The sequence below is a fragment of the Geospiza fortis genome, unplaced genomic scaffold (genome assembly GCF_000277835.1).
Source record: "Geospiza fortis unplaced genomic scaffold, GeoFor_1.0 scaffold285, whole genome shotgun sequence".
NCBI lineage: Eukaryota > Metazoa > Chordata > Aves > Passeriformes > Thraupidae > Geospiza > Geospiza fortis.
This window is the reverse complement of record NW_005054403.1, coordinates 2,123,517-2,151,148: the sequence shown is the minus strand read 5'-3', so window position 1 is coordinate 2,151,148 and position 27,632 is coordinate 2,123,517. Positions and strand designations below refer to the sequence as shown.

The 27,632-nt window shown below is 43.9% G+C and overlaps 1 protein-coding gene across 1 annotated transcript; it reads right to left on the bottom strand.

Annotated features, from left to right (window-relative positions):
- ACE2 (angiotensin I converting enzyme 2) lies at positions 1–24,730 on the bottom strand. Its single transcript, XM_005426164.1, is given in 18 exon segments — positions 1–398; positions 1,021–1,215; positions 2,482–2,598; positions 3,542–3,642; positions 8,109–8,167; positions 9,058–9,230; positions 9,561–9,683; positions 10,324–10,422; positions 11,890–12,034; positions 12,821–13,047; positions 14,101–14,270; positions 15,764–15,861; positions 16,583–16,691; positions 17,211–17,323; positions 18,666–18,809; positions 19,436–19,529; positions 21,419–21,577; positions 24,548–24,730. Coding segments are annotated over 18 exon segments (2,430 nt in total). The 3' UTR covers positions 1–277.
- Between the last annotated feature and the right edge of the window lie 2,902 nt (positions 24,731–27,632).

The window sequence follows — 27,632 nt, the reverse complement described above, 5'->3', positions numbered from 1 at the left end:
TCATTACACAGGAAACAGATGTTGGGTGCAGCACACACATGAAAAGCAGCACAAATGGTGTGTAATGTTATGCACATAATTCATAGAAAAGCCATGCATGTTTTCTAGTTACCACATAAACAGCAGATTTAGTTGCTATTGGCCATGAACCAGTAGATTAATGGTCAACCAGAAGACATTGTTTGATGACATCCATAGTGTTTTGCTCCTTTGCTAGGCACTATTGTTAAAAGTGAAATTAAAAAAAGCCCAGAAGCCCTTAGTGTACCCACACCTTTTAAAATGATGTTTGTGTCTCTTCAGCTGGCTCAAAGCCCAGGTTTCTTCTTCCCTCTTCACCATAAGGGTTCACCTCTTCATGATTTGATCCTGCTTCACCTCTGCTTTCTCTTGCTCTCCTGTAACAAAAATTCATTTATATTAGAAGGTCCCTGTTCTGTTCCAAGTCCTTCTGGATCTCCAGAAGCCCTGACTGTAAACAACACTGTAGTTAACTGGAAATATTTATATAAAAGAAATCGAGCTAGGTTTAAGAGGAACTCTAGCAAATCTGCTATGTTCTTAGTAACCCTGTTAGCAGAGAGACATAGAAAACCAACCAAGTTATACTTGTTCATGCAGTAATATTTAAGGAAAACGTCATTACTGTACAGCCTACAACCAGATTAAAGAAAAATGCAGGTGCTGGTGAATGTGGGGAACTCTGCTGTTGGAGAAGGCACCATGATCCCAGCAGGACTTGCCCTCCTCCCTGGCAGAAGCCTGGCCACCCTGTGGCCAAAGCATTGGTTACACTGATGGTGATGGGGAAATTGCATAAAGCTGCCAAAGCTGTCCTCTACTGAGAGACAGGGAGATGAACCTTTAGCTATCACTGTTGATGGGAAAGGGATAACAGGCTTTCATTCCTTAACTTGCTTCAGGTTAACTGAAGCCTAATCTGTAAAAAAAATCCTGATTATTCAATTATAGGGACATCTCCCAGTAGTCATGACCACAGTACCCAAAAATATTACTCACTTTTTGCGATCTCTCAGCCCAGTGATGATCAAGGCAATAGCTCCAATGACAACCAGACCAATGACCACCCCAAATACAATTAACCAGATGGTTACTGGTGGTTCATAAGGGGCAGCCAGGGTTGGAAGTATTCCCACAAACTCCAGGGTACTATCATCGAGTCTGAAAGCCTCGTTCATTCGTCCTCGAGACATCCTGCCATCAAATGCAAGTTCAAAGGGTTTCACACATTTATTGAAAGGAAAGGAACCATTTTCAGTTTTTTATAAATCTTCAGCATGGCAAGCTTCCCCTGAACAGCTCAGTGTAAAAGGCAGCAGAGGAGGTACTGCTAAACCCATTTTCCTTCTGGCATGTGAGTAACAATCCTAGAAATTTAAACCCTTAACCTATTGCAGCTTAACTGACGTGTTCAGACACTGTATGTACTCTTAAACTCAGTCTTAACATTTATTAAATGAACCTTCTGATCTCCTTCTCTCTTTGTATTTTGCCGTTCATTCTCTTTACCATTTCTTGTCTATTGAAAAGTTTCTTATTTATGCCACATAAAACCATAGCTTTGACATCTTACCTGTTTCCCTCCTACAATCTTACACAATTTTGATTAGTGTGTTTCTCACTGCCCTGAAACCCCTTTCCCTGGTGTATCATCTGTGCCTTGTTTTTCCTTAAAATTCCACATCTGCTACTGAGTGCTAACCCAAGAGTTACTTTCACAGCCATATTCTTCTCCCTTAGTTCACCAATGTATCTCACTGCTCCTTCAACCCCATCTCAGGTTGATGCTGCTTATAGATTTGTGCCCTCTTCATTTCCCACTGCACATTACCCATGATCTTCTGCAGAGTTGCAGTTTTACTTATCATTTTTATAGCAATGACTTACAGTGGTACCACACCATGCCATAAAAGAGCTGTTTATTAACCTGTAAGTGGAAACTAGCTCCTGCTCTGACCTCTTCTGTATAATCAAATACATCTGGCTGTCTTTCTAGTACACCATTATTCTGGAGTTCTTGTTAACAATAATTCTTGCACTGACTTTTCAAAAATGAGAGGAAGAACACACGTGTGCATGCACACATCATTACTGCATTCTGTATTTCAGGATATAAAATAGTTCCTGTTAAAGTTTGAGCAATTAGGTGGCTGGCAAGGTCTGATGCAAATAAGATGTGTTTTGGCAACACCCTGGAGCATTTTATTTGGCTGTTGTCCAAGATACCATCTGATAGATGGACTATTTTCTTTCTGCCACAATAGTTTTCATCCTAGTATCTCTCATCCCACTATTTTCATTTTAACTGCATGATTTACTTTCTTGTCTCTGCTTCTGCCTCAGCTGACTTAAGCACTGCTTTCCCTTCCAGCCTTCCATCTGGTTGGTTGGTTGGTTGGTTGGTTGGTTGGTTGGTTGGTTGGTTGGTTGCGTTTTTTTTCCCAGAAAGCAAAATGTCACCTGATGGCATTTTCCACGTCAGCTTTGGGCACAATGTCACTGATATTGCCTGGCATGCTGACAGTAATGTAGAAGGAGATCCTTTGTGTCAATTCCCCAACATGAATGTCTGTAATGCTGAAGGAGAAACAGAAGAAAAAGGTTATTTCCATTGTTGAGATGACATTAGCTTTAAATTCAAGCCAGTGAACAGTTGTGTTTGATTGATGTTGCCAGAGGTTTAGCTTACACTGGGGGCATAGTGAAATCAGCTGGCAAGTGAAATCTGTTTTCCTGCCAGAATCCCTTTTTCTATGTGCTAATTTGTAACTTGAGCTGAGTCTCCCTCATACCTAAGACAAGTCTTGGTGTAATTTTCCATAGCACATAATCACTTGCAGAGAGTGTCTGAGGTTGATCTCATGAATGAGGTGATGTGTGAAGTACAAAGTGGAAAAAAAATATGTTTCTTTCTTATTTTTCTAGAGTAGATTCTAGATATTACATAACTGTAGTTCTATAAAGTAATATCTAATAGCTTTGGTAGATAGCTTCAGAACATTATTGAAGATACTTAATCAAAAGGGTTGTTTTTCTTACCAAAATCACTTTCAGGTGAAAGATTTTATGCTTGTAACTGAACCTAGATAAGATAGTAAGTCTATATCAAATTCTAGTGCTTTATAGTCAACATGTTTATCTTTCTTTAGCCCCAAACTTCTTGGATATTCAGTATGATTTACATACATTGCTAGAAATGTTTATTTCTAATCAGTCTGCCTTCCCTGATATTTCTATATGTGTGTTTGGCACAAATTATAAAGGTTCATCTCTATCACTGATAAGCTGCAGGAGACAAAGCCTGCTTACCTAACTTTAGCACATTATTCCTAAACTTCAGGCTCTTGAGGGGAAAGATCTCACATACCCAAGCTGTCATCTTGCCTCTTTGCAAACAATGTTTGACATTGTTTCTGTCACCTTACATTTGACAGGAAGCACAGTTAATCCCACCAGTTCCTGCCATTAGCTGAGCAGGAGCAATGCAGGCAGAGCTGGCACAATTAGGCAAGCCACTCACTCGAAGGCAGCTTTCTGCTTCTTCACCTCTGCAAAGTATTTCCTCATGGCATAGGCAACAGATGACTTGAACAAGAAGAGCTCGCTTTCATCCCATTCATACTGCAGGAACAGCACAAGAGAAATTCCTCAGAGATGGCAAGAAATCAGGGACATTAAGAAATCCTTCTAAAAAGAAATAGCAACTGTGATGCTTGGCATGCACTTCAGTATTATTTATTTGGGCCATGATAGCACACCAGAAACCAACCCAAACCCTTTAGGTCTGTTGATCTGGGCACTGTGCAGGAGAATGTCCAAGGAGGCATCCCTGTGCCAGACATCATGCTGTCCCTCTGCAACCTCTGGCACCTTTGTATGGGACTGCTGAAGATGCTGCAGGCCCAGCACACCTCCCTGCCGTACAGGGAGAAAAGGCATCAGCAAGGCTATTCCTACTAAATATTGTACATTCTCTTTCAGTTTTAAAGATTTCATTATTTAGATTCTTGTTTTAATCACATAATTTTATTTGCAGAGCTGTTCTGTTAAGGAGGAGAACCTTTGTGGTAGAGCTCTTGTGTGAAGGTGGCTAATTTATTTGCTTGATGAGCTCGGATTTTTGTTTGTGGTCTGTTTTGGTAAAAAACTCTTTGTATCGGTACTTCTGCAGCAAGCACATATTTGGGGTTTTTTCCCTGGAGGATAGGTAGGTGATATTAAAAAAAAAAGTATTGCCTGTGTGCAGGCTTCTCTTGACCTGCCTTATGAGTCCAAAGTTATTTGCAGTGGAAGACAAAATAAGCTTCTCTGGGGCAGGAACCAAGAGCTGTACAGGGGGCAAAAACCACCACAGGAGGTGATAAAGCAGCCTGGTCTGTTGTGAAACAGCATGTGTGCACAAAGGGAAAATCCCCAGCTGAACTCTGTGGCAATATCTTTTTATTCCACTCAGGCATAGATTTGATTGTGTTTATGGTACCTGGGCAGGAAGGTCCATAAATGCTGTCAGTGATGGAAAGTCAGCTCCTGACTTTCTTGAGCATTATTCAGGAAGGTGTGGTAGAAGGCAGCTCTGTTTTAACAGGCTTTATAAAACCTAGCTACATTTTTCAGATGCGTCCACCTCTTGACATTGATGTAAAATGAGAGAGATGTATAAATATCTATGAGGACGACAGGGATAAACTGTTTAGCTGGGTCTGTTGCAATAGCACAAGGAGTGATGGTTTTAGACTAAAAGAGAGTTGATTTAGACTAGTTACTAGGAAAAAATTCTTTACTGTGATGAGGCATTGGAGCAGGTTGCCCAGAGAGGTGGTGGATACTCAGTTTCTACAAACATTCAAGGTCAGGCTCGGTGAGACTTACAGAAACTTGACCTAGCTGAAGATGTCCTTTCTCACTGCTGTTGGGTTGGGCTAGCTGATCTTTAAAGGTCCCTCACAACCTAAAGAGTCCTGATTCCATTAATAAAGGGCAGGAAGGGGCAGAAAGAACCCACTGCTGTCAGCCCATTCAGGACCAGGTCCTGGGAAAGGTACAGGTACCCAAAGCCACGGCAATCAGAGCAGTCCCCAGGGCATTTGGAGGGCAGGGGCTGTGCCAGCCCTAGCTGTTCCCACCAGGAAAGGCTGAGGCTGAGTTCCCTTTGCGAGGCAAATGCCCCCAGCTTTCTCCTGCTGGCACAGCCCTGCACTGAAGCTCCTCCTCTTGTTACTGCTGCTGCCTCCAGCAGCTGGCACTGTTCACTATCACAGCTGAGAGGCTGCTGTTGGGGTTTCTAAATTTTCTATTTATGCCCAACATCTTTAGGCTTGCAGTGCTGCTTTTTTATTATTATTATTTTACCAGGATCTAACTGAGCTTGATTCCTCCACTGATGCTTTCTGTACTTAGTATGTTAACTTTTTAATCATTTATTCATTTCTCTAACTTACACTTTGTCTTTTTTAAACTAATGTATTCTTTTTGCCACTGTGCCTCTCAATTGCCTTTATAAATACTATTACTGGCTGTGTGGAGGAGAAGTACCTGGCTGGTTTCTGATCTGTGTTTGAGTTGTGATTACCCACAAGGCTTCCCCAGGCATCCCAGGCCCCCACCCCACACTGTACCCTACAGAAGCTGCTTTGCTTTCAGAGAGAAATGAACTCTGCCAGGCACCTCTGCTCTGTTACAGTGTGTTCACTCTGAGATCCAGTATGTGATTTGAAAGACAGTGTAAGTGTGGCCTCTGATTCAAAAAGGATTTTTCATTGTCAAATACATCTAAATGCCTGCAGGCTGACAGCTCTCCATTCTCTAACACTGTCTTGTGTGACAGCCCTTTGCAATGTGATCACATATATGACATTGACCTGGTAGAGAATTTTGAATTAATATTTGGAGAGGGGTCTGGTTTTTAAGTGGCAGTTAGGGGCAGGCACTCCTGGAACAGTTTACTTTAAATGTGACAGACCCCAAGGCATTCAGTGGGGATCTTGGAGCAGTTTCCCTTGTGCAGGCACTTTCATACAGCCCCAGCTGAAGCAAAGCTGTGGATGTTTCAGCCTTATCAGCTGCACCGGTGATCCAGCAATGCTGTGGCTGCAGCTCTAATCTCATCAGCCTGAAAACAATTAGCAGGGTAATTGCGGCAGTGCACGCTCTGGTACAGCTGGCGCTGAGCCCATCCAGAGTCTGGATGCTTAATTTGCCAGAACTGGGGCTGTTGAACCGTCCCTGCTGGGGCTGAGTCACAGCCTGTGTGAGCTGCAGCTCCCTGGCCCCCAGCACAGCTGTACCTGAGCTGTATCTGGGTCCCAGAGCAGCAATCCTTCCCTGCCTGAGCCCCAGAGCAGCAATCCTTCCCTGCCTGCTCTCTCCAGAGCCAGCAAGCACAAATGCAAAACTGTTTGCTGGCATACTCAGAGTGCTTTGTGCTGTTAGGTGAGGGCAAAGCAACTCAAAATACACCTTAAACAATTGCCCACAGCTTCTGTGCACTGTGAGCCGTGCAAAGCACCCAAAACACATCACTCTGTGTAGCTGGGCTGAGATTCTGCCCGAGATTCCCCCTGCCTTTTCTCTGTGCCAGCTCACACGTGTACCATTACCTGCTGCTGCCATACCAGCATTCAGCTCAGCAAAAGGCACATTCGTGGGGAGGCAGAAAGCAACCAAACATAAAAGGTTTCTTGCCAGTCAGTGATGTGAACTGGTTTTGAGAGGAAAATGTATGGCTTCCTCTTCAGAGCTTAGGAACCTACTGTCCATACAATAATTCAAATTAAGTAATCTGTATGAGATTGTTTTACAGCTGCTCAATTGCACAACAAAAGACTATGATGGCTAAAGGCAGGCATAAAAATGATGTTAAGCTAAACATTAACCATAATGACTAATAAACGTGTTGTAATATGGAACCTTTTTATGCTGTTGCTATCAGTTTTGAATTGTATCTAACTCGACTAGGCAGTCTAGGAAGCAATAAAACTCCAGTGGGGCTTGCGTGTGAGAGAGTGATAGAAGCAAGAGCATCAATTCATGAAAAATGGGCCCGTGGTTTGTGTCCTTGCTAGTGCAATAGGCTCCAACACGCAGGTCTAAATGGCCTGCCTGATGACATACTCATTCTTGGAAAATTACTAATGTCCTGGAAGGTGAAAATGGCTATTAAGAGGAATGAAGTGTCTGCACTTAAACCTTCTACACTGCCTCCACGAGATTAGCATAAAGAGGAAGAGTTAGAATAAGGAGTGAATTTGCAGCCTGGGTTAAGCAGATGGGCTAAGCCAACGCTCTGTTTAAAATCGTAAAAGCCATCTTCGGCTTTGATGAGATTTTTTTCACTGCTGTAATACGTTTTATTGGACCAGCTGGTATAATTGGGCAAAGCAGACAAGCTCTTGGGAATGAAAGCCCTTCGCCTCGTCTGAAACAGAAGCAGCTGCACTGCACTGTCCCCTGCAATCTCAGTAACAAAGCTGTCTCTGCGTCAGGGTTGGAGGGCAGGGAGGCAGCTGAACACATCAGGGCCTGGAAATATTACTGTACACAGCCAAACAAAAATCTATGGAGAAATGCTAACAGATGTGTTTTAGTTTGAAATCAAGAGCATTTAAGGACAGAGAGTGGGATCCACCAGCCTGCTTTTAAATGTGAAGTTAGCTGCTCTAATAACTTCTGAAGGCAGCCACCATAGCCATGATAATGGCAATTAGAAGAAATTAGGTAGAAGCTTTAAGTGGAGACATCAGCAAATCTGGGGAAACTATTCATGTACACAGGTTCCTCAATGTTAGCCCTCCAGGCCTGTTCTGTAGGAGGAGGAAAATCATGATTGCTATCTCTGCAGAATAACTCACCTAGCTGAGATGCCTTTCCTAAAATGGGTGGCCTCACTCAGAAGTTCCTCCACTAATTTTAGAGGCAGCCTTGACCACAAACTTAGACAAGACAACTTGTATGTGATAACCCTTTGGCTGAGCTGATGCCACCCTTCAGACACAAAGATCAGCCATGCCCTGACTTATTTTCTGAGCCATTGCCACACCACCTCTGTTGGCCAAGCAATAAGGAGGGTGCCACAGCACAGACACACTCACCGCCTCGTCCCCCAGAGCTGACTTCAGGCTGATGCGCACTTTGATGGCATTGCTAGAATCTGGTTCAGAAAGAAACAAGGGCCATGTTAGAGCTGCTGCAACAGAAAGTCTGCTCCTGGGAAATGCTGAGGTGGCTAAAGCTTCCTTACAGGTTCCTTTGCTCCCCTTGGAGAGCGTGGTGGGACTGATTTTGTTTCCCTTCAGTCACCTCTACTGCAAACACACTTATCTGAGCTGTCAGTTCCCAAGTCTGGTTTTGTAGCAGATAGAAGGAAAATTTGTCTCTTCCATCACTGGGAATGAGCAGCTTAGATGCAGATGCTGGTGCCTGGTTAGGTGAATCCCACTATCAGAGACTGGCACAGGGCTGTAAGAGTTACAATGCTCTCTAGCGCCAGCAATGATTACACAAATATAACCTGTCTGGTTCATCACTCACTGTGACAATAAGCTGAAAAATGCATTTTTCCACAGTCTCCTCCTTTTCCTCCCCTTGAGCTCCCCTCTTTGACTAACACATGTCAGCAAAACCATAGCAGTAATTTTTTGTACTGGTTTGCCCCTAGCTCCCTGGACAAGTGGCTCCCAGCTCTGCAACACAGGCACGCTGCTCTCAGGAAAGTGCCACACAAGATCGAGCTTCTGAATGTTTCTCCTTCTGTAGAGCCATCCCACACTCTGAGTGCTGCCATCATGAAAAAAAAAGACACCTCAATTTCTGTGAACAAGGTGAGGCTTTGACAAGCACACATTTTGACTTCTTCAGCTCTGGCCATGAGGAAGCCAGTCGGTTTTCCTGTGAGTAAAACTTACAGCTCAGTGTTTATTTCCCATAACCCTGCTTTTTTAGGGAGAATAGCCTCCAACAGCGCCAAGAGAGGGGCACTTTGCTAACCCAGGGTTGTGAAGAATAACTCGTGTCCTTGAATCACCCACAAGCCATACGTACATGGTGTCCAGTCTGTTTTCCAGCCAACGAATCTGCCAGAATTGTTTTTTTTCAGCCACTCATATAAAGGTTCAAAGTAGTGGAGCAAGGGAGCTGCATTCATGTATTTCTCTCCTGTTACACTTTCCAGTGCTTCAGTCCAGGGCTTGGATCTCCCTAATTCCAGCAATTGTCTGTATATGTGGAACAAGAAGTCATATGTTATTGCCATGCTCCATCTGGATGAGAAATACACTGTGATCAGTACAAAGGTGTTCTTCTTTGCTTCTGAATTCACTCCTTTCTCCCACTACTCCTATTAATAAAATATTTTATTCCCACAAACAAGTAATTAAACCTTTGATGTTTAGAACCTTAGTGTACATAAATTCAGTCAATTCATCAAAATGAATTGAGCAGGTATAGGCTAAATTTCCAAGCTGTTTATTCTTGATACAGACTCATTTACTCCAGAAGCTTTGTTACACTCTAATTTATTACATGTGAGAAATTTGCTTCGTTACCTGAGTTTCTGCCCAGCTTCAGTGGAGTTGGTAATGTCACATTTGTGAAGAGGGCCAATATGGTTGGCTGCCTTGCAAAGTGCCTCCTGGAACTGGAACTGATAGATGGTGCGGGTGTAATACCTAAAGGAAGGGCAAGGAAAAGGAGGCACAGGTTTTATTAGCTGTCTGTCAAGGAAACCTGCAAGCCTTTGGCCTTTGGAAAGCTCTGCTGCATCAGCTGTCACTCCTGCTTGGGAGACTGCACTGCAGGGACAGAGGCCAGCTGATATTCACAGGCTAGGCTAACTCAAATCCAGCAAAATGCCAAGATCAAGTGGACTAGAAGAGCCCCAAATGTGTTTGTTGCCACATAAATCAGAAGAAAGTAAAGTTTTTAAGGTCCAGCTCTCTGCTCTGAGCCCTCTGAAATGAGGTGGCTGGGACACAGTGGACATCCAGGGCTGCATGCTCATGGCCCAAATGACACGGGGCACAGTGATCCCCCAGGGGGCAAACACCTCATACACAAGTGCTCCTGCTGGTTTGATGGCAGCATGAAACTTTTCCGTTCAGTAAGAAGGTCAGCAGCCTCCTCACTGCTCAGAGATTATTGTGAAACAACCTCTGATGTGCAGAGAAACACTCCCATTGAAATCAGCAACCTTCAGTCTGGGCTTTAAACAAAATAAGATTGGATCCTGAGACTCTCCAGCAGATGTTTTAGGTAGCTGGGGCTTGCTCTGTAGACAAAACCTGAGTCATGAATGAAACACTGCCCTACCTTATGAAGGAGTAATCGTTGGCCACGTGAAACAGCGTGGCAGGGTCGCAGTAAGTTTCATCATGAGGGACTGGCTCCACAACACCAACTATGGCTCTCCTGGAGAAGAAGGAACAACACAGGGTTTCTGTTTATAGACAATAAACAAAGGCAATCTGGCTCAGCTTTTCTTCAGTTTTGTCTGATGCATATGGACACCTCTCACTTGCAAACAGAAGAATTCCATACAGCTCCCAGTAACCCCAAGCGAGTTCTGCTCCACAGCCAGAGACCACAGAGAGGAAGCTGTTTGGAAACTCATAATGCAAGGAAGGGATTTGTATGATGGCAAGGTGTGCAGGGATCAATTAGTGGTGTGAAATAATCTGCAAGACATGAGATTCACAAAACCACCTCATGCCCTGGGCCATCCCAAGTCTAGAGACCTGTATTTTGTTCCTGGCAAGGGCATGCAGAGACTAGGCAACCCAAAAACCTCCTGTGCCACTCCGCTGGAGATAAGATTTCTCTTTATTTTCCTCTCCTGAGACTGTGTTTCCTGAGAAACAAACCCATGCCTTGAGTTCTGAAAATGGCAATAAGCTTCCATGGAAATATTTTTCATAAACCTGTATTTCAAGCAGAGAGCTTTGCAGTGCCACTGCAACAGATGTGATAAGCTTCCCTAAACAATTTGTCATTCTCTATTTCTCTGACATCTCTGCTACTTTTGAATACATTGAAGCTGATTGATTTTTACAGTGGGTCAGGAGGCTTGCATATATCAACTTTTATTATAGATTCTGTTTGCTGATGGAGGCTTGCTGTTCATGTTCGTGTTAGAGTTCAGGCTCCATTTTCAGTGTGGGGCTTTTTTGGTTTCTTTGCATTTTTCTGCCCTCATATTAAAACCAACCTGGGAAATTACAAACTCCAGTCTGAATCACATTTATTTTTAATCTTGTGCTCCAAGGTGCTGAAAATAGACTGATTGATGGGCACAATCTGAAAAGGTACCTCTGGCTGTTACTTGCCGAGGGAACTGTATTTTCTGTACTGAGAAAGATGATATCTTAGTACACAAGGAAGGAAAGATTCAGTCTGAAATCTTTCAGACAATTTGCCTCCAAAAGCACTACACAGTGGGAAGGGAAGTGTGCTCAGATACTTGGTGAATTGAGATCTGCATGTTTCTCTGGCTGGCAAGCACAATGAACCTCACTTTCCACTTGTCCTTAAGGATGTGGGGAGCAAACCAGGGCACAATGAGACCAATGAGACTTAGGGAAGGGCTGTACTTTAGCTGTGAAGATGTCTTGGGGAATGTGTCAGGGGGACAGCAATTTTGATCTGGAACAGGCCATGCAAAGGCCATGGGCTCTCTTTATCAGGAAGCTGACATGAGACATGACGAGACATTGTCTGCACCACAGTTGGGTATTTCTATCTAGCACTCTATTGGTATTTACAGACAAACCCAGAGACACAGATCCTGCCCTATGGGGGCACAAACACCTCAGTATGTTAACTAGGGTTGAGTTTGCAGGTTCATATGAAAAAAAAATCCCCTTTGTTTCTCAAACTTACTTCATCTACCACCACTGTTTGGTCCATTCCTGATTTGTAATCTCACCCCTAAACACCATCCACCTCCACTTCTCCAGCATGTAAGTAAAAGGCATTGTTCCAACAATGGTTAGTGCTTGTTTGAGCAGAAAGTTGATTTCAGTTTCTGAAGAGAGAAGCAGTTAAGGTAATGGTTATGGTAGCAATTAGTATCTGATTGGATGCTAAAGTTGTTTCCTTTAACAGCTAATGCTTACATCTTGTTTGAATTACAGATTTTCACTAAGGAAAAAGTGGAAGGAAGAATACTACTGAAAAAAACATAAGATCATTTAGGAATTGCACACTGTTTTGTCTCTTTCCCACAAACTCTTAAATAACCTAGTCCTTTGACATTTACAGTTAGTTACCCATCACTGAGAACCTCTCCAGTCTCTGAGGAATTCTGAGCTGAAGACATCTCAAAATGTATAAACTGTTCATCTTCATCCATCCAAGGCAGTGCTCAGAAGCCAGATGAACTGCATTATAATGAGGGCCTACCTATGTTTTCAATCAATAGTCACTTAAGTGGGAAATGTAAATCTCAAGGTTTCAGTTTCATTTGAACTGCTAAATACATATATTGATAGAGATATGTATGGATTCATGCAACAGAGATTGAAAAAAGTTTTGGAGACTCATCTAAATGAACTATGAAGATTTAAGGATGAGTTGTTCAGTACTGAAGGTAGTGAAGTGCTAGCTACTTCTTTTTAAATTATGTAACAGCACTGTAAAGAAGTGATCCTTGCTTCACAATGCAATTTGGAGAAAAAATAGTATTTCTGGTAAATTAGAGGAGTAAGAAGCCTGTCAGTTGATTGCTGAGTTTGCAGGCATGATCGTCTGCTACAAAATAAGGACAGAAAGTGCTTTCATATACATGTATAAAATTTATGCATTTATTTACCTTCATCATCTTGGAAAGTTGGCTCTAGCAGATCAAGAGATTTCAAGTGCTGAGGTGTGGCTGCAGAGAGTGACATAATTTCCCCTACAGCTTCATGGAAGCCCTCGTTGGCACCGCTCCTCAGCAGGTAGGGCTGTGCCGCGTAGGCCATGTCGTACTCAATGTGCCCCATCTCGTGGTGTGCTGTCAGGAAGTCATCCATGGTCACTTTGGTGCACATCTTGATCCTACACACCAGAATAAAGTGTCTTTGCTTAGATAGAGAGTGGCCCAGAGAAAGGCTGAGCCCTGTGTGCCACAGCCATGGGGCACAGCCCCTCCCGAGCTGGCAAATGCCCTTTGCAAAACCCAGGCAGCTACATCCTGGTATGCAGTGCGGATCCTCCTGCTACAGCAGTACTTCTAGGGAACTCAGCAAAACACCTTCAGCCACCTTGAAATTGTCCAGGGAGTAAGAGAAAACTGCTGTTTTGTGAGAACACCTGTTCCCTAAAACCTGGCAATAAACTCACTGTATGTATGGGAGTGAATAACCACCAATCTTAATAAGACAGTAATGTATAAACCCCTGTGTGTTGGTGACTCCTGCTACTTCATCCTCGTGTAGGGTTTACCATTTTTTAAAGGAATGTCTTCCAAAGAGTGCTTCTTTTCACCTTCCCCACGCTGCTGAGGTGGGACACTGAGCTGTTTCACTTCGGCTCTGCTGTGCACCAGCTTCTTTCCCTGGGTAACTGTGAGGGCTGCAAGAGGGGTCCGAATTTCTGTGAGAAGTATTAATTGTGTGGGAACTTGCTGTCCCACTTCTTTCCCAAGTATGGCAGAGACTGATGGATTTTCATGAAACTGGATAACTCTGCTGAAGATTGATATTGGACTCTCAGGAGATTTTCCCTTGCTATCCAGGGACCACTGTCATTGCTGCAAAATGTGCTGTTATCTCACTGGTATCCACCTGCATTTCTGCTTATCCCTTAAGCCCTAGAACATAGCCATTATTTCTCTAATTCATAAAAATATTAGTCACTTCTCAGCTAAAATTTGAGAGTAGACGTTGAGTAGATCTATGAGTAAGTTTGAGTAGATCTTAACAGGAAAAGTTATACAGAAAGGTTTACAGTCCCACAGGATCCCTGCTCTCTTGTCTTCCCTCCCCCTCTCTTCAGCCAGAAAAAAAAAATAAAGGAGAAATTATAACTTAAGACAGCATGGTGCACCTTTAGTGAAAATATGTTTGTTCTAGGAGGCAGTACAAGAAGGGGTCATAGCAATTCCAGTACCTGTAATCGTTTTTGCCCAGGTCCCATGCTGTAGGATGGCAGACAACCTTCCTGCCATCAGTCGGCTCTGTGAGCATGGAGTTATTCCAGAAGCCCTCAGTCATCTTATGAAGGCCAATGGAAGCAAAGAAGGCCTCAGCAGATTTGAATATTTTAGTTGCATCCCATTTCTGAAAGAGACAATGCCACCATTAACCTCTGCTTCTGCATGCAGCCTGTTCCCAGTGCTCTGCTTGATGCAGGGCAGCTGACTTAACATATTTCTCAGGAGCTTCCCACCTCTGCCTGGCCTATTGAGAGTAAGTCAGTAGTGGCTGCCTTTGGCACTTCTGTGAATTCTGCTGGGAACTGGATTTAAGTGTTTTCCCTGCAAACAAAATAGGTTTCTGCACTCAGAGGTTCAGCATATTGCACCTGACCCAGACTAGAGAAGCTCTCAATAAAAGATAAAGTAAGATAAAAAATGCATTCCTGTATGTCAGATCTGTGATCCGACCCTTCAGTCACTTCAGCCAACCTGGGGACAACACATTTGAGGAAGTGGAGCTACATTCCCAGCAGATGAGCATGAGAGACTTCAGCCAGTACCATAAAACGTGGCAAATGTATCTGTGGGAGTTGCTTATCAGATTAGAACGGTGTGGTTATGTTCAGGATAATTTTGCCATTCAGCAGTTTTATTGTTCTACCCAGCAGGAGCTCTGCATTTACTGAAATGAGCTCTCACAGAGACCTGGGTGGCAAACACCTCATTTGGATTAAAATCCCAAACTGGGCACACCCACCAACAAGGATGAGCCCTCCCACTGCTCAAAGACTTTGTAAATAATGCTTCCCTTCTTGTGGTGGTACTTCAACAGACACAAATTTATGACTACAAGTGGGTCAGTAGTGTAAAACAGAGGTGAGATTAATGCAGACTTGTGCAAACTGCTAAGGAATCAAATTCAACTACTCCTTCTCTTACCAGCATAACATTTTCATGGAGTGCTGCCTACAAAGGAGAGTAGATTTCAGGTGAATAATTGCATTTCAGAAATCAAATTCCATCTAGTTCCATCAAATTCCCTTTAGTTTAAAAAAGGAGTAAGGCTTTGGCAAGACTACAGGGAATTATCTTCACCCGTGTTCCTGGTCTGGTAAAGGTGGTGTCACAGCTGATAGCTCTACAGATCTCAAACACAGACCTTATGCTGCTATGCAGTTATCAGAAGATAACAGGCAGCATTGCAGTTTTTCTAGCTCTATCCAAATAAACAAGGCTGACAAAAATAAAACAAACTGTGATATACAAACTATTTGATTATGGTAATGACTGGCAAAGGTCATATTTGATACCAGCCCCCTCCAGGAGTACTGAAATATTTATATGTACAAAATATATCTCTTAATGGATAAGAGTCTCTGAGGAAAACAGACTTGGAGGCAAGATTAAGGGGGTCAAAGAGCATGGAGGAAAACAGAGAACAGCCAAGGGTACAGTGAAAATGCATAAACGCTTAAGAGTGAAAAGCAAAAAAAGGATGCAAAAGAAACACTTTGTTGGCAGTGTGTCTGCCTGAGGGCAGCCATGGATTTCTAGAGAGCAGCTGATATGTGGTACATAATTTTAATACCTTCTAGATTTGTTACATAATGCATATTTCATAAAGGCATGTCTTACCTTTTCAATCATTGCAGAAGTTACATCGATGTTTGGTTTGGCTGGATAGGGAACAGACAAGGCATACAGATTTGTCCAGAATCTACCCCACATATCACCTTCCGAAAAAGAGAGAAACAAAGAAATACTTTAAATGATTTATTATGTATTGCTCAAAGGTGCCAGACAGGTCTATAAATTGTGCAGTGTCAAAAATAGGGACTCTATTCATCTAACAAGGCCTGATCCAGATGTGAAGGGGAACAGTTCTGGAACGTCATGCATAGGATAAACTCAGATCAAGGATCCTTTTATTACCCAGTATCAGCAATTCTTGGGTAATATGGTTGCAGGACTGATGGCATTCCTAAAGTTGTATGAAAACTGAACATCCATTTTTTTAGTCCACATGATTGTTGTGCCATGTTCAGGTACACAACACTTATGGCAGCTTAAGGCTGCATGATTTGAAAGCCAAGTTATGAAATGTGATCTTAGAGTAAAATCCGAAAGGAAAAACAAGTCTCTCTGAAACCTCTCATTTCTAAGGAAGACAAGTGCTGCAGAGGGGAGGGAAATGTCCCAGCCAAGTGCTAAAGTTTTGTGCTGTGTGAGGTTTGGTGAGGATGAGAATACCTGCCCTCCCTTCCTGCCACTGCTGCTGAGCACTTGTGTCATCTCTGCTGGGAATTTATCCATTTCTCCTCTACCCTTCTTTTATCTGTAACCTTTTTGTTAGTATCTTGATTAAACAGTCAGATTGCTCTCCACCCATGTGCCTTGTAGGTGACAGTCCTGTGTATAAAGTCAGGCTTGCATGCCATGGATGCATTGACATACCCAGCAAGTGAGCAGGGAGGCCTCCAGTGGAGCTGATGAGCTTGGGGCCATACACTTGCCCCAGCTTGTGTCTCACATAGGCATGCAGCTGCTCATACAGAGGTTTTATCTGGAGGCAGAGGAGGAAAAGGAAACCATTTTTATTTTTCACTTTGCTCTATTCCGCTCATTACTCTTAAACAGAGAGCCTTGAAGCTCTCTCTGACAAAAAGCTCCTGGCAGGTACCTGCACCCCAACCTTGCAGCTTAGCTTTTCCCCCTGCCTTAGGGCTCAGGCACTGAATCCAGACTCCAGCCACAGAAGTTCTGCCCAGGTATGAGGGAGGGAGCATTGACTTTCAAGCTGGAGTATCAAGGATGCCATCTACCCCATGGACTCTACCTGGAGGAGAGACATGGACCTGCAGATCTCCCTCTTCCCCTGCCTTTGGGGACCAAGCTGGTCCTTGAACAGCTACAGAGGTAGAAAAGTCATGCGTGTCTCCTCATATCTGTTTCTGTTAAATTCACATAGACTGAGATCAGCCAGTTTAAAGCAGGTTTCATCTTCATTCATAAAATCAGCACGTGAGCCCACCATTTCAAAACACAACCCTGCAACCCAGATGAGAGCTCTTCCTGCCTCTACCTGCTCAAATGTCTTCTCCACATCTTCAATCAGCTGGTCACGGCTGTATTTGTAATTTTCTGGAGATGTTGCCTCATAATTTGCTCTCCAGTAGTCTCCATAGTCAGAATAACCTGTAAAGCATGGAGGCATCACATGAGGACACCACAAGTGGCACTGCTTAGGTTGCAGAAGTACAGCTCCCTGCAGATCCCATGCAGACCTGCAGTCTTCCCCCCAAAAAAGCAGTAAAATTCTAGATAGTTTGGGTTTAGCAGAGAGGAAAAAGCCTCCCTGAAGTCTCCCTCATGAACATGCAGGTATGGGAGATTTCCAAGAAATTCAGAAATTGATGTCATGGTTATCTGCTGGTTAGGGTCATTCAGTCCAGAGATGGAGGTCAAAGGAAATCAGGAATCCTGACTGGAGCTCCTGGGCTATGAGGGACAGCAGCCTCTGCTCAGGCTGGATGCTAACAGGTTCTCACAGAAGGCATAAACTGGTGAACATTGAATATGGGCTCCCTCTTCCAGAAACTAAACCACAGGACAGATGCAGACACCAGCAGGGAAATTCAGCTCCCACTTCCAGTACATCTTCCAGTCCACTGCACTCCATCAAGCCTGGAGTAAAATGGCTTCTAGCTGCAATCTCTTCCTCAGTGGTACAGAGGAAGGCCATAATGACCATTTTTTAATGTTTGGCTTTTTTCCCTGTCTTACTATTTGGGCCATATTTTCTTATCCAGCTCCAGCCTGACAGTTTTTGCAAAACAGGGAGGATGGGAAAGCAGGTGATACAGCTGCAGTCTGGCCAAGAGACAGATGATGTAGCTACTTCAGAAGCTACCTTAGAAGACCCTAAAAGAAAATCACAGGGCAGCTGCTACTGTTCCTTGAAAAGAGTTCCATATGATTTGCGTGGAGATCTCAGACTGGAAGCACAGCTCCCTTAGTACAAAATCCTTTTTGAACACCCAGTGCACCTGCTGTCCCAGGCCTACCAAATCTGATCATTCCAGCTGGGGAATAATGCTTATAAACGTACTGTGGCTGCTGCAAGAATGTCAATGCCCATAGGAAAGAGGAGATGTTGCCAAAACTCAGCAACACTCAGAAGCTGTGTAGATGGAGTGTGCTTGTCCATAAATCACAAATGGTGCAGTTCTGGGTGCTATGTAATGAGGGGCACTGATGCATTATGGCCTTTGGGAAAAGTGCCAACCAAGAAGGGCTACAACTTGGCCAAAAAGGTGCCTCTTGTTCCAGGCTGGGAAGAAACCTCTGAACTGGTCAATGGCTGTTGTCTGCATTGCCTCTTACTTTGAGACATGCACACCAAGAGCAAATTGTGTGCAAATTATGTATGTGTTTTGAATTCCTGGGAAAAATGGGTAAGACTGCAGTATATTTACTAGTTTCTGGAAGCCAGAAGGGGGGGAAAAAAGAAACAAAAAGAAAACAAAAATTGACTTACCATTAAGCCTTGCAACCTCATTTTCAAGTTCAACATACTCTTCGTATAATGGTCTCATCAGTCTGCCAACATCAGCTCTCCAGCCTTCCCAGGCCCACAGTCTCTCATTATAATCAGTGCTGTCAGCCATAATAGCATCCAGACCTGTCAGAACAAGAAAGTAGGTGCTAGGCTTTGAAAAAGCAGAATTTTTCTTTCAAAACAGGCAAACAAACCAAAGTGAAAGAAATTCATGAACAGAGAAGAAAACACTTTGTACTTGATATACTGAAAGATCCCATTATTTCACCTCATCCTTTCCTAATGTAAGGTTTCCCCCTTGTCTTTAAGAAGCATGGAGCACACCCATAGTCTTATAGACTCATAGTCTCTTAAATGCTGTCTCCACATTAGCTTCCCTTAAGTTGGTAGAATTCTCAGAACTGGCCTCAATGCAACATTAAGTCCAACACAACTGAAGGCAGGGAATAAAAAAATGGATTTTCTGTGATATAGGCAAACCCCAGGTGACAGGCAGGCTGCCAAACAAGCTGAGCAGCCCTCCCCAGTGTTTTTTTTTGCTACAAAGAGGAGACAGTATGTCTTGTGGCCAGAAGGTCCAATGGAAGTGCCTGAACTGCAAGGTGCAATTAAATTATGACTAAGCTGTAGATAGCAGGAAGTATCTGTTGAAATTACAGCCTGTTCTTTTGCCATCAGGGGCCACCCTTTGGCTTTCTCTCTGCACCCTCAGGGTGAAGAACACAGTAGGGCAGTGGTTGGTGTCATACCTGGCTCCAGCACCAAGCACTCCGATGGATTGTTGGCTTTACAGACAGTCCCAGTGCTGTAGATGGTACTCATTGTATTTAGCACAGTGCCCAGCTGCAAGTTAGATGCAAGACAGCCTGTTAGAAACCCACTCTGTGCAAAATAACAGCCAATTATGCTAATTCCTTAAAAGCTAGAATCAACACTTCACCCACCAGCTTAATATTTAAGCATATGTTTGAGCTCAGGAGAGATTAATGAAAGAATTTGCCTAAATGCATAACTGAACCAGATCTATCTGGAAAAGACAGATAATCTCCCAAATATATGATATAACCTACAGGTTCATAATATCCAGTCAGACAGAGCTCTGGATTCAGTGAGCACTGACTGTCATGAGAGAGCTGTCGATACACAGCAGCAATAAAAAAATGAAGTTTATCAATGTGCTTCCATAAGCATGAACACACAGACACTTTGCAGGGAGGCTGTGGCTTTGAGTGGCAGCACAAAGGGCCCCTTTGGCAGGCGCTGCCAGGCTGACTGTTGCCTGTGGGTGTCCACATCACATGGATTGCATGGATCTGCTTGGACTCCACCACAGAGAATCTATGGCTCATGTCCTGGGCCAGCTGAAAGCCAAAATGCACCTGAAATCTTTCAGCTGCATCTCAGAACCTATGGCTTTGTTTCAAATATTTTTAATGTTTTCACATCTTCATGCCTCAAGGATAACATGCACCACTTTTATCTGTCCCTTTAGGACTATGCAAGTTCTCACTTAGAGCTTTAAACCAGAACTCTGAAGAGCTGTCAGTGGGAGGGGTAATTAGTGAGTACCTCTAACTTTATCTCTGTCAGCATTACAATCAATCAGTGCCCAGGCAAATTTTTGGAATTTTATATTCCTATGGAACCCCATCAGGTTGTATAAAAAAGTCACTTTTGAAACATGAATCAACAACTTCAGTCCCAAAGGCCATTATCTAGGAAATAATAAGTGTCTAAACAAGGAGGGTGCTGAAGAACATATCTCCTCAACAGAGACAACATTACCATTAGTGCACTGTTGTGATCCAAAATAAATATTTGTTTGTATGAACTGCCAGCATTCCCACCAACACAATCTGTTTTTCAGAAATGCATCTTACTTGGATCAGACAAGAGATCCAGCCAATCTGCTGCTTCCCTTGCATGGTGATTAGCACTACTGACCTTAGCAGAAAAATCTCAGGATTCTTCTGGAATTAGGACTGTAGGGTCCTGGACTGTAGGTACCCATGACTCAGTGCTATGTTTCAATTTGATCTTCAGCAAAGGGAAAGTAATTTAACTCTCAGGTGTTTGGTTATAAATCCCTTTTGAGTCTGCATAGCTGCTCACTTCAATTTCACATATAGTCATTATTCATGTATCTGCCTCTTAGGTGAGCTTGTCAGTGCAAATGTCAAATCTCATTACAGTTCTTGCCAAATCTTGCTGGCCTTCAGCAGGTTTCTGTGGAACCCTCCCCATTTTCAGGCATACCAGGGTGCCCAGTGCAATGAAACATTCCTTCTTTTTCCCAATGTGATATTGTGCCGTGTTCAGAGAAAGAAAGACTTCCTCCATCTCCACCTTTTTGACTCATTGAATGGCCTTGTACCCATCTCTTTCTGCTCATTGCCCTAGGTCTGGACTTCACCAAGAACTTACCACATGTCCTTTCTTGGTTTTATGGCTAATCCAGCTATAAGTGTAAGGACTGCTCTGAGGCGTGTTTGAAATTTATTCCATGGCAAAACTGCTGACAGAAATGGCAACCAGCTTCCTAGGCCAGACTACCCCCAGTCCTATTCTGCTGTGAACACCTAGAACAGGTGTACATGGTACCCTTCCATACCATCCACTGCATCATCCCAGAACAAGCAGGGTGGTGACAGCACCATGCCCTGGTGTGAGGGTGCTGTGAGAGGCAGCTGAACTCACCCCCCAGAAATGATGAACTAGATTCAACAACTTACTCTGTTATACTTTTCTGATGACAGCACAGATGATCCTTTTTCCTGGAGAATCTGGATCTGGAGCTTGGTGAGTTCATCCGTGATGCTGCTCACTGGGAATTTGCTGGCATTCCCGGAGGCCTCCTCATAAAACGTGGCCCACCTGGCACCTGCCTCGCTCTGGAAGGGGGTCACACAACCCTCAATTAATCCCTCCAAGGCACTGGAGTGGCCTGATGCACTCAGTGAACAAAAATATCACTTCTAGGAAGAACTTCATTTGTGAAAAACACCCCTGGACTGCAGGCTGAGCACTTAAACCACCTGGTGAAATGGCTAGAGAGTTTTTTGGCTTTGTTTTATTCACACTTCCAGATAACCATTTTTCTTTGGGAACAGCAAAAAGCATGACTGTCTCCTCACACCTTGGTTGTTATAATTGATCCAGCATCACTTTGCTGTGTCTCCTGCTATTCTAAATCACATTTTCTTCCCTTAGTGCTTCTCTTCACTCACCTGTGAAGAAATAAGCCAGGACACAAAGAGATCTGTGACCCAGATGTCAATCCCCATTTCTGCTGCAGTAGCAGGAACACTCAGCTGCCAAGATAGTGACACTGAGTCTGTTTTTAAGGCAAATATCACTTTCTTCTGAAATGCTGGCAAATAAAAAATTATACTTGGGCAAAGGAGGCTCTAAACTGTTGCCCAAATTGGGTGTGCAAAATCTCCACATTTTGCATGAAATTGCTTTTAACACTTCTGCAATTACAGACCATGATATGTGAAACTCCCAAATTTCAGTTCACAAAGTCGTAGCATTAGAGCACAATTCAGAGTTGGGATTGCCTTATTCACCTTTTTCTAGTACACAGGTTAACACATCAGCAGCAATTCCAAATGGCAACAAGAACAGTACTAATCAACCTGGGTCCTTGGGAGAATTTATTTAATTGTGCTTACACCAGAGCTTCCCAGGTTGTGGATAGGGCACCTGTAACACCCATCTCTGGTGCTGAGGCATCAGGGAACTCCAATGTCATACTGTGCCCGAGGAGCTCTCTCAGGCACCCTTCACCCCTGGCAGACACACCAGCAGGACCAACACTCTCTGCAGGGCTGTGCCCAAGCTGTTCAGCCCCATGTGTGACAGGGGCACAGCACCTGCTGCTCCAGGCTCCAGCACAGAGGGGTGGTGGCAGGTGTAAACCCATGGTAATCCCATCCCCACATCTCCTCCATCCTAGCTGCAGGAGGGCAGCCCTCACTGGGAGGCTTTCCAAACTCTCCCCTTCATGGGACACTCCGGACACTCCTCAGCAGCCTGCGGAGCCCAGTGGGAAAGAGCTTGATAAGCACCCAGAGAAGAGCATTGCTGTGCCAGTGTGTTCCTGAGCTCCCTGTCCTGAGCAGGAGCAGAGAGGTGCCTCAGGAGTGGCAGGGCAGAAGAGGGGGCTCGCTGGCTGCAAAAGCCAGGGGAAAGCAGTTATCAAGCTGTCCGATATTTCCACAATTAGAGGAATTGGTTGGTAAGTCAGAGGAAGAGTTGTAGGGTTTGTGACACAATTTAGAAGGAAAATGGGTGTGAAGGAGCCAGAAGGGACAGTATTCATTAACTCTCCTCCAGCAGAATGGGAGGAGGGAATCAGTGGGTTTATTACCAGCACTGCTGAAGAGATCAAGAGAGAGAAAAAGTTCTCTCTGAACGCTAGCCTAATTGGTTTTATTGCTGGTATCTCCTCATGTATTTTATTATCATCTCATTAATGCTGAAAATACTATATAGGGTTTTCATTTTATGTATTTGGAAACACTACCGTTTAAGTGTCTGGTGCCTCGGAAAAAAATCCAGATTGACAATGATTAGTCATTAGGATTTCTTCCAGCAACAAGTCTCCTAGCTTTAATTAAGAAATATGATAATTAAAACATGTTTTAATTAAGTTATATGACCACAAAGTGAAAGACCAGCCATTAGGCAAAAATAGATGTTCAGCTTCATTTTTATGCTCTGAATTGTTTTCTCTAAGGCTTGCGTTAACTTTAAAAAATGTGACACTTCTAAACTAAGCAAAATTCAAAGTGCTTTTGTTCATTTTGAAAGGCTTTGCGCTTACAAGATACTGAGCTGAGGCATGGCAATATCAGTAACCAGCCAGACCATGACTGCCTGCTCTTGACAAATTCCTGCCTAGAGACCCCCCAGGGCTGGGGCAGACAGAGGCTGGCGTTGAGAAGCAAGAACTGTGTTGGAAGACAGCATAAATAAAAGTGCTCTGAGACAGAAATGGACTTTCAAACCAACAAACAAGACCACTGCAATAGAAAATCCACTGCTGGCATTTGCTAGTCTGTGATCTCACTTCATTTTTCCCAGTCTAATACCTCCAGGCAATGTACCAACAGCCCTGTGAGAAGAGTGATGGGGGCAGGGGGAAATGTCCACCACTGACTAACTGGTGTGGGCCTATAAATCCATCAGCAAACATTTAACAGAATGCCTGCATCCAGGAAATATTTGCATACTCACTGAGAAGTACAACAACTGCCTGTGTCAGTAAAAAGCCCAGTGTTTGTCTGGTCTTAGGGAAAGTGGGAGACCTGAGCTCATGCAAGTGCAAGGTTCAGATCCTGTTTCCTTGCACCACAGAGCGCACCTACCCCAGGCCCTTGGAGAGGATCTTCACCCTCAGGATATGCCCTCTCCAAGAGGAAAGGGAAATGCTTTGCTCTTGGAAAGGGAAACCCCACAGGGAAACACTACACCAGGAGGCACTGGTGGTGTTGCACTCAGCAGAAGGAAACATCTCTCTCCATCCAACACAGATTTTCAGGATCAACATGCAGTGCTCCCTTGCCTTTTCCCTCCATTCATTGGAGTGACCTGAAGTGATGGCAGTCCAGCTTCTGGACATCCCTGTGCAGTGCAGGCACTCCAGGTGCTAACCCAAGGCTGTAGAGACTGTAAGGGGCCCAGGCACATCCAGTGAGCATTGCTACACTAAAGCAAGCTCCTCTACCCTCCCCAAAATGAAGCACAGCTACCAGAGAAGTAACACTCCAATTTCAGACAAGCTTGGTGGAACCAAAACAAACCAGAAAGTGTCAGATTCCTAAGAGAACAGTAAGGATGCAGGATGGAGCACTCACCATTTTATTGGCATTCTCCTCAGTGATGTTGGTGTTGTAGTTCCATGAGGCAATGGAGTTCTCATAGCTGATATCTTCTGCCCTCATGTTAAACTCTTCTAAAAACGTTTTGGCTTGTTGTGTTACATCCTGAGGGGTCACAACAGCGCTCAGGCTGCAGAGAAGCCAGAAGTGGACCAACATATTCACGTTCAGGGTGAGAACCCCTCAGTGAAGTAGGTTTCCTCAGGCAAGCCTCTCTGTTGGCCTCTGCCTCATCAGCCTTCAAGCAGGGCCACCGTGAAGAAGAAAGGCTGAATCCAATTTGCTGGACCTTTTATAGGTTTTATTCATTATAGGAGAGAAAGGAAAAAGTTTTTTACAAAAAGCCAAATAAACAAAAGTCAATGATTAACTTTGGAAAAACATAATTACTCCTGCCATTTTATGGCCTTCTTATAAAAGGCTTTTACTTTTGGTTAATGTTTCCCAAATGTGCTGTCAATGATACAGCTGGTCACTTTATCTATAGCCTACCCGTGTCTCTGGTAGCTCAGAATCTGTCAATCCTTTAACAGGTTGGTGATAAGCTGTAAAAATATTTAGAAACTTCACTGAAACACCAAGCCAAGAACCTTAACTCCCAGGCAGGAAGAAACCCCAGTGAGTCTGAGATAGGGTACCTGTTGGGTGTTTAGGGACATGTTTTTAAAAGCTCTGCAAAGCCCAGGTGATTTGGGGAACAGACCTCATTTTCAAAGCAATCAGGGCATATAAAACCTGAATTTTAAATGTGTTCACTGAGCCATCCAAAAGCAGCAAGAGACTGTGGGATCACAACTTCTTGTGTAGAGCCCTAATCTGAACTATAAATCAACTGGATTTAAGTACTAAGGTGACTAAGGCTACTGAAATGACTCCATCTTAATATTTAAATACCTTTGCTAATCTAGCTAGTAACCCAGCAGTTACTGCAAATCAATGGGAAAATCAATGCATGAATTAGCTCTGGAAATGCAGCTTGGGTTGAGTGTTATCGATCAGACAGTGCCTTTGTATTTTTTAAATTAGCCTATTTCTGCTCAGGATCACTTGGATGGTTTTGTTTTGGGTCTTGTCAGGGCTTGTTTTGAGATGTAACTCTGAAGCCAGATCCACAGGCTTGGTTTTCTATTCCCAGCAGAGTTTCTCTGAAACCACCACAAGTCTGCCTCCATGGGAGCAGCAATCTCTCTCATCCATGTGCAATCCTCTAACAATCGTTTTTTTGGGTGCAAGTTAACAACATTCACTCAACCCTTCCCCAGAGGTCATGTTCCCTAAATTTCGTGTTGCTCTTCTTGGTGCCATCCAGACTTGCCAAGTCTGGTGCTTCCTTAGTGATGGTGTCCATATCTGCAAACAACTGAAACTGTACCAGTGACCAGGAATCCAATCACTGGGACACTTTACACTCAGTGCCTCTCTGATACACACCTTCCTTCTCGTGACATCAGTCAACATCAACTCATATTCCTGTTGAGACCTTCCTTGTAGTGCTACTTGCTCAGCCATTCCCTTTTTTGTCTCTGTACATCTGGCTCCAGGGTGGCACCAATTACTGCATTGTCAATTTGTCTGGGCTGAAGCACATCACAGTGATTTCAGTCCATTTTTCAAAATTTTATGATCATTTGGAATTGTAATCCTTTGAAGGACTCCCTTGGCAGTGCTTGGCAATGCCCAAAAACCTGTTAATAGATGGATATTCTCTTCCCACATCCAGATGATATGGGATGCAGTAAGGCCCAGGAGAGGTATTAAAATGCCCCTATTCTTGACTGAGAACCACAAAGCCTGTTTTCTAAGTAATTATGTGCCTTTTGTGATTCTTGTCTTGCTCATCGCTTCTCAATTTGCCAGTGAGACTGTCACATGGTGAAATGATGAAAGGTTTTTGTGCTGTTGTTTCAGCTGCTGCCTGTCAGAGCAGAGAATTATGCCTATTATTACCTTGATTTCTTCTTCTTCAGTAGAGAACAGGAACTATGTTGACCCTTCACTTCAACTCTCCTATTTTCTGTGCTGGCAAGTTAATTGGGCAATCACTGAACTGGGTATTTTTAGGGTACTGAAACAGGGCTGGCTGATTCAAAACTCCCTCTTTACATGCAGGTGTCATTTCCCCCCCTTTACAGTGCTCTGCTTGTCCAGAGGCAGCCCTGGTAGCTGTCACCTCACTGGTACGGTGCAGGAGTCACCTCTGCCCCTCACTCCCACCTGCTGCAGCCACCTGTCAGCACACAGCCTGGAACCCCAAGGGCTACATGCACGAGCCAGGAGCTCCCAGATAGCAGGATACTCCTGGGGGATACCTGTAGGGCAGAGCTGTATAGGGCTTGCCTCTGCACCTGCGTTTAAATGTGTGTGCGAGCACTGTAGTGAGCTGGAAATGCAGCAGGCAGAGTCACACTGAATTATGCTGCAAGTTCTCAGCCCTGTTTCTAAGTTATTTTCTACTGCATACTTAAATGCAAACCTTGATATCATATATGAGGAATAGTACAATAATTAACCTCCACCTTCCTTGCCATGTCCTTTGCACAAGAGAAAAAAATAAGCTGTGAGATGAATTAGCACAAAGCTACATTTTGAAAAAACTGTGTGGGAACAGTGAGGAGTCACTGAGCCTCAAGCACACCAAACCTTCATGGATGGATTTGCTCCCCTTGAGAAGACATAAGGGAGACACTAGACTGTAGAATCATAGAATCCTAGAATATCCTGTGTTGGAAGGGATTCACAAGGATCATCTAAGTTCAGCTCCTGGCCCTGCACAGGACAGCTCCAAGGCTCACATCATGTGCCTGAGAGTGTTATCTGAGTCCTTCTTGAACTCTGACAGGGTTGGTACTGTGATCATTTCCCTGGAGAGCCTGTTCCAGTGCCCAACCACCCCTGGGGTGATAGAGACTCGATTGTGTCAGCCTTACCAGAACAGCAGGCTTCCTGCAGAGTGGCCAGGCTCTTAGCTGGGAGTGATTTATATAGCCAGAGATAAAGTGTGAATGGCCATCTATGCTTGGATGAGGAGCATTTCTTGTGGTGGACCTTCATGCTAGTCTGG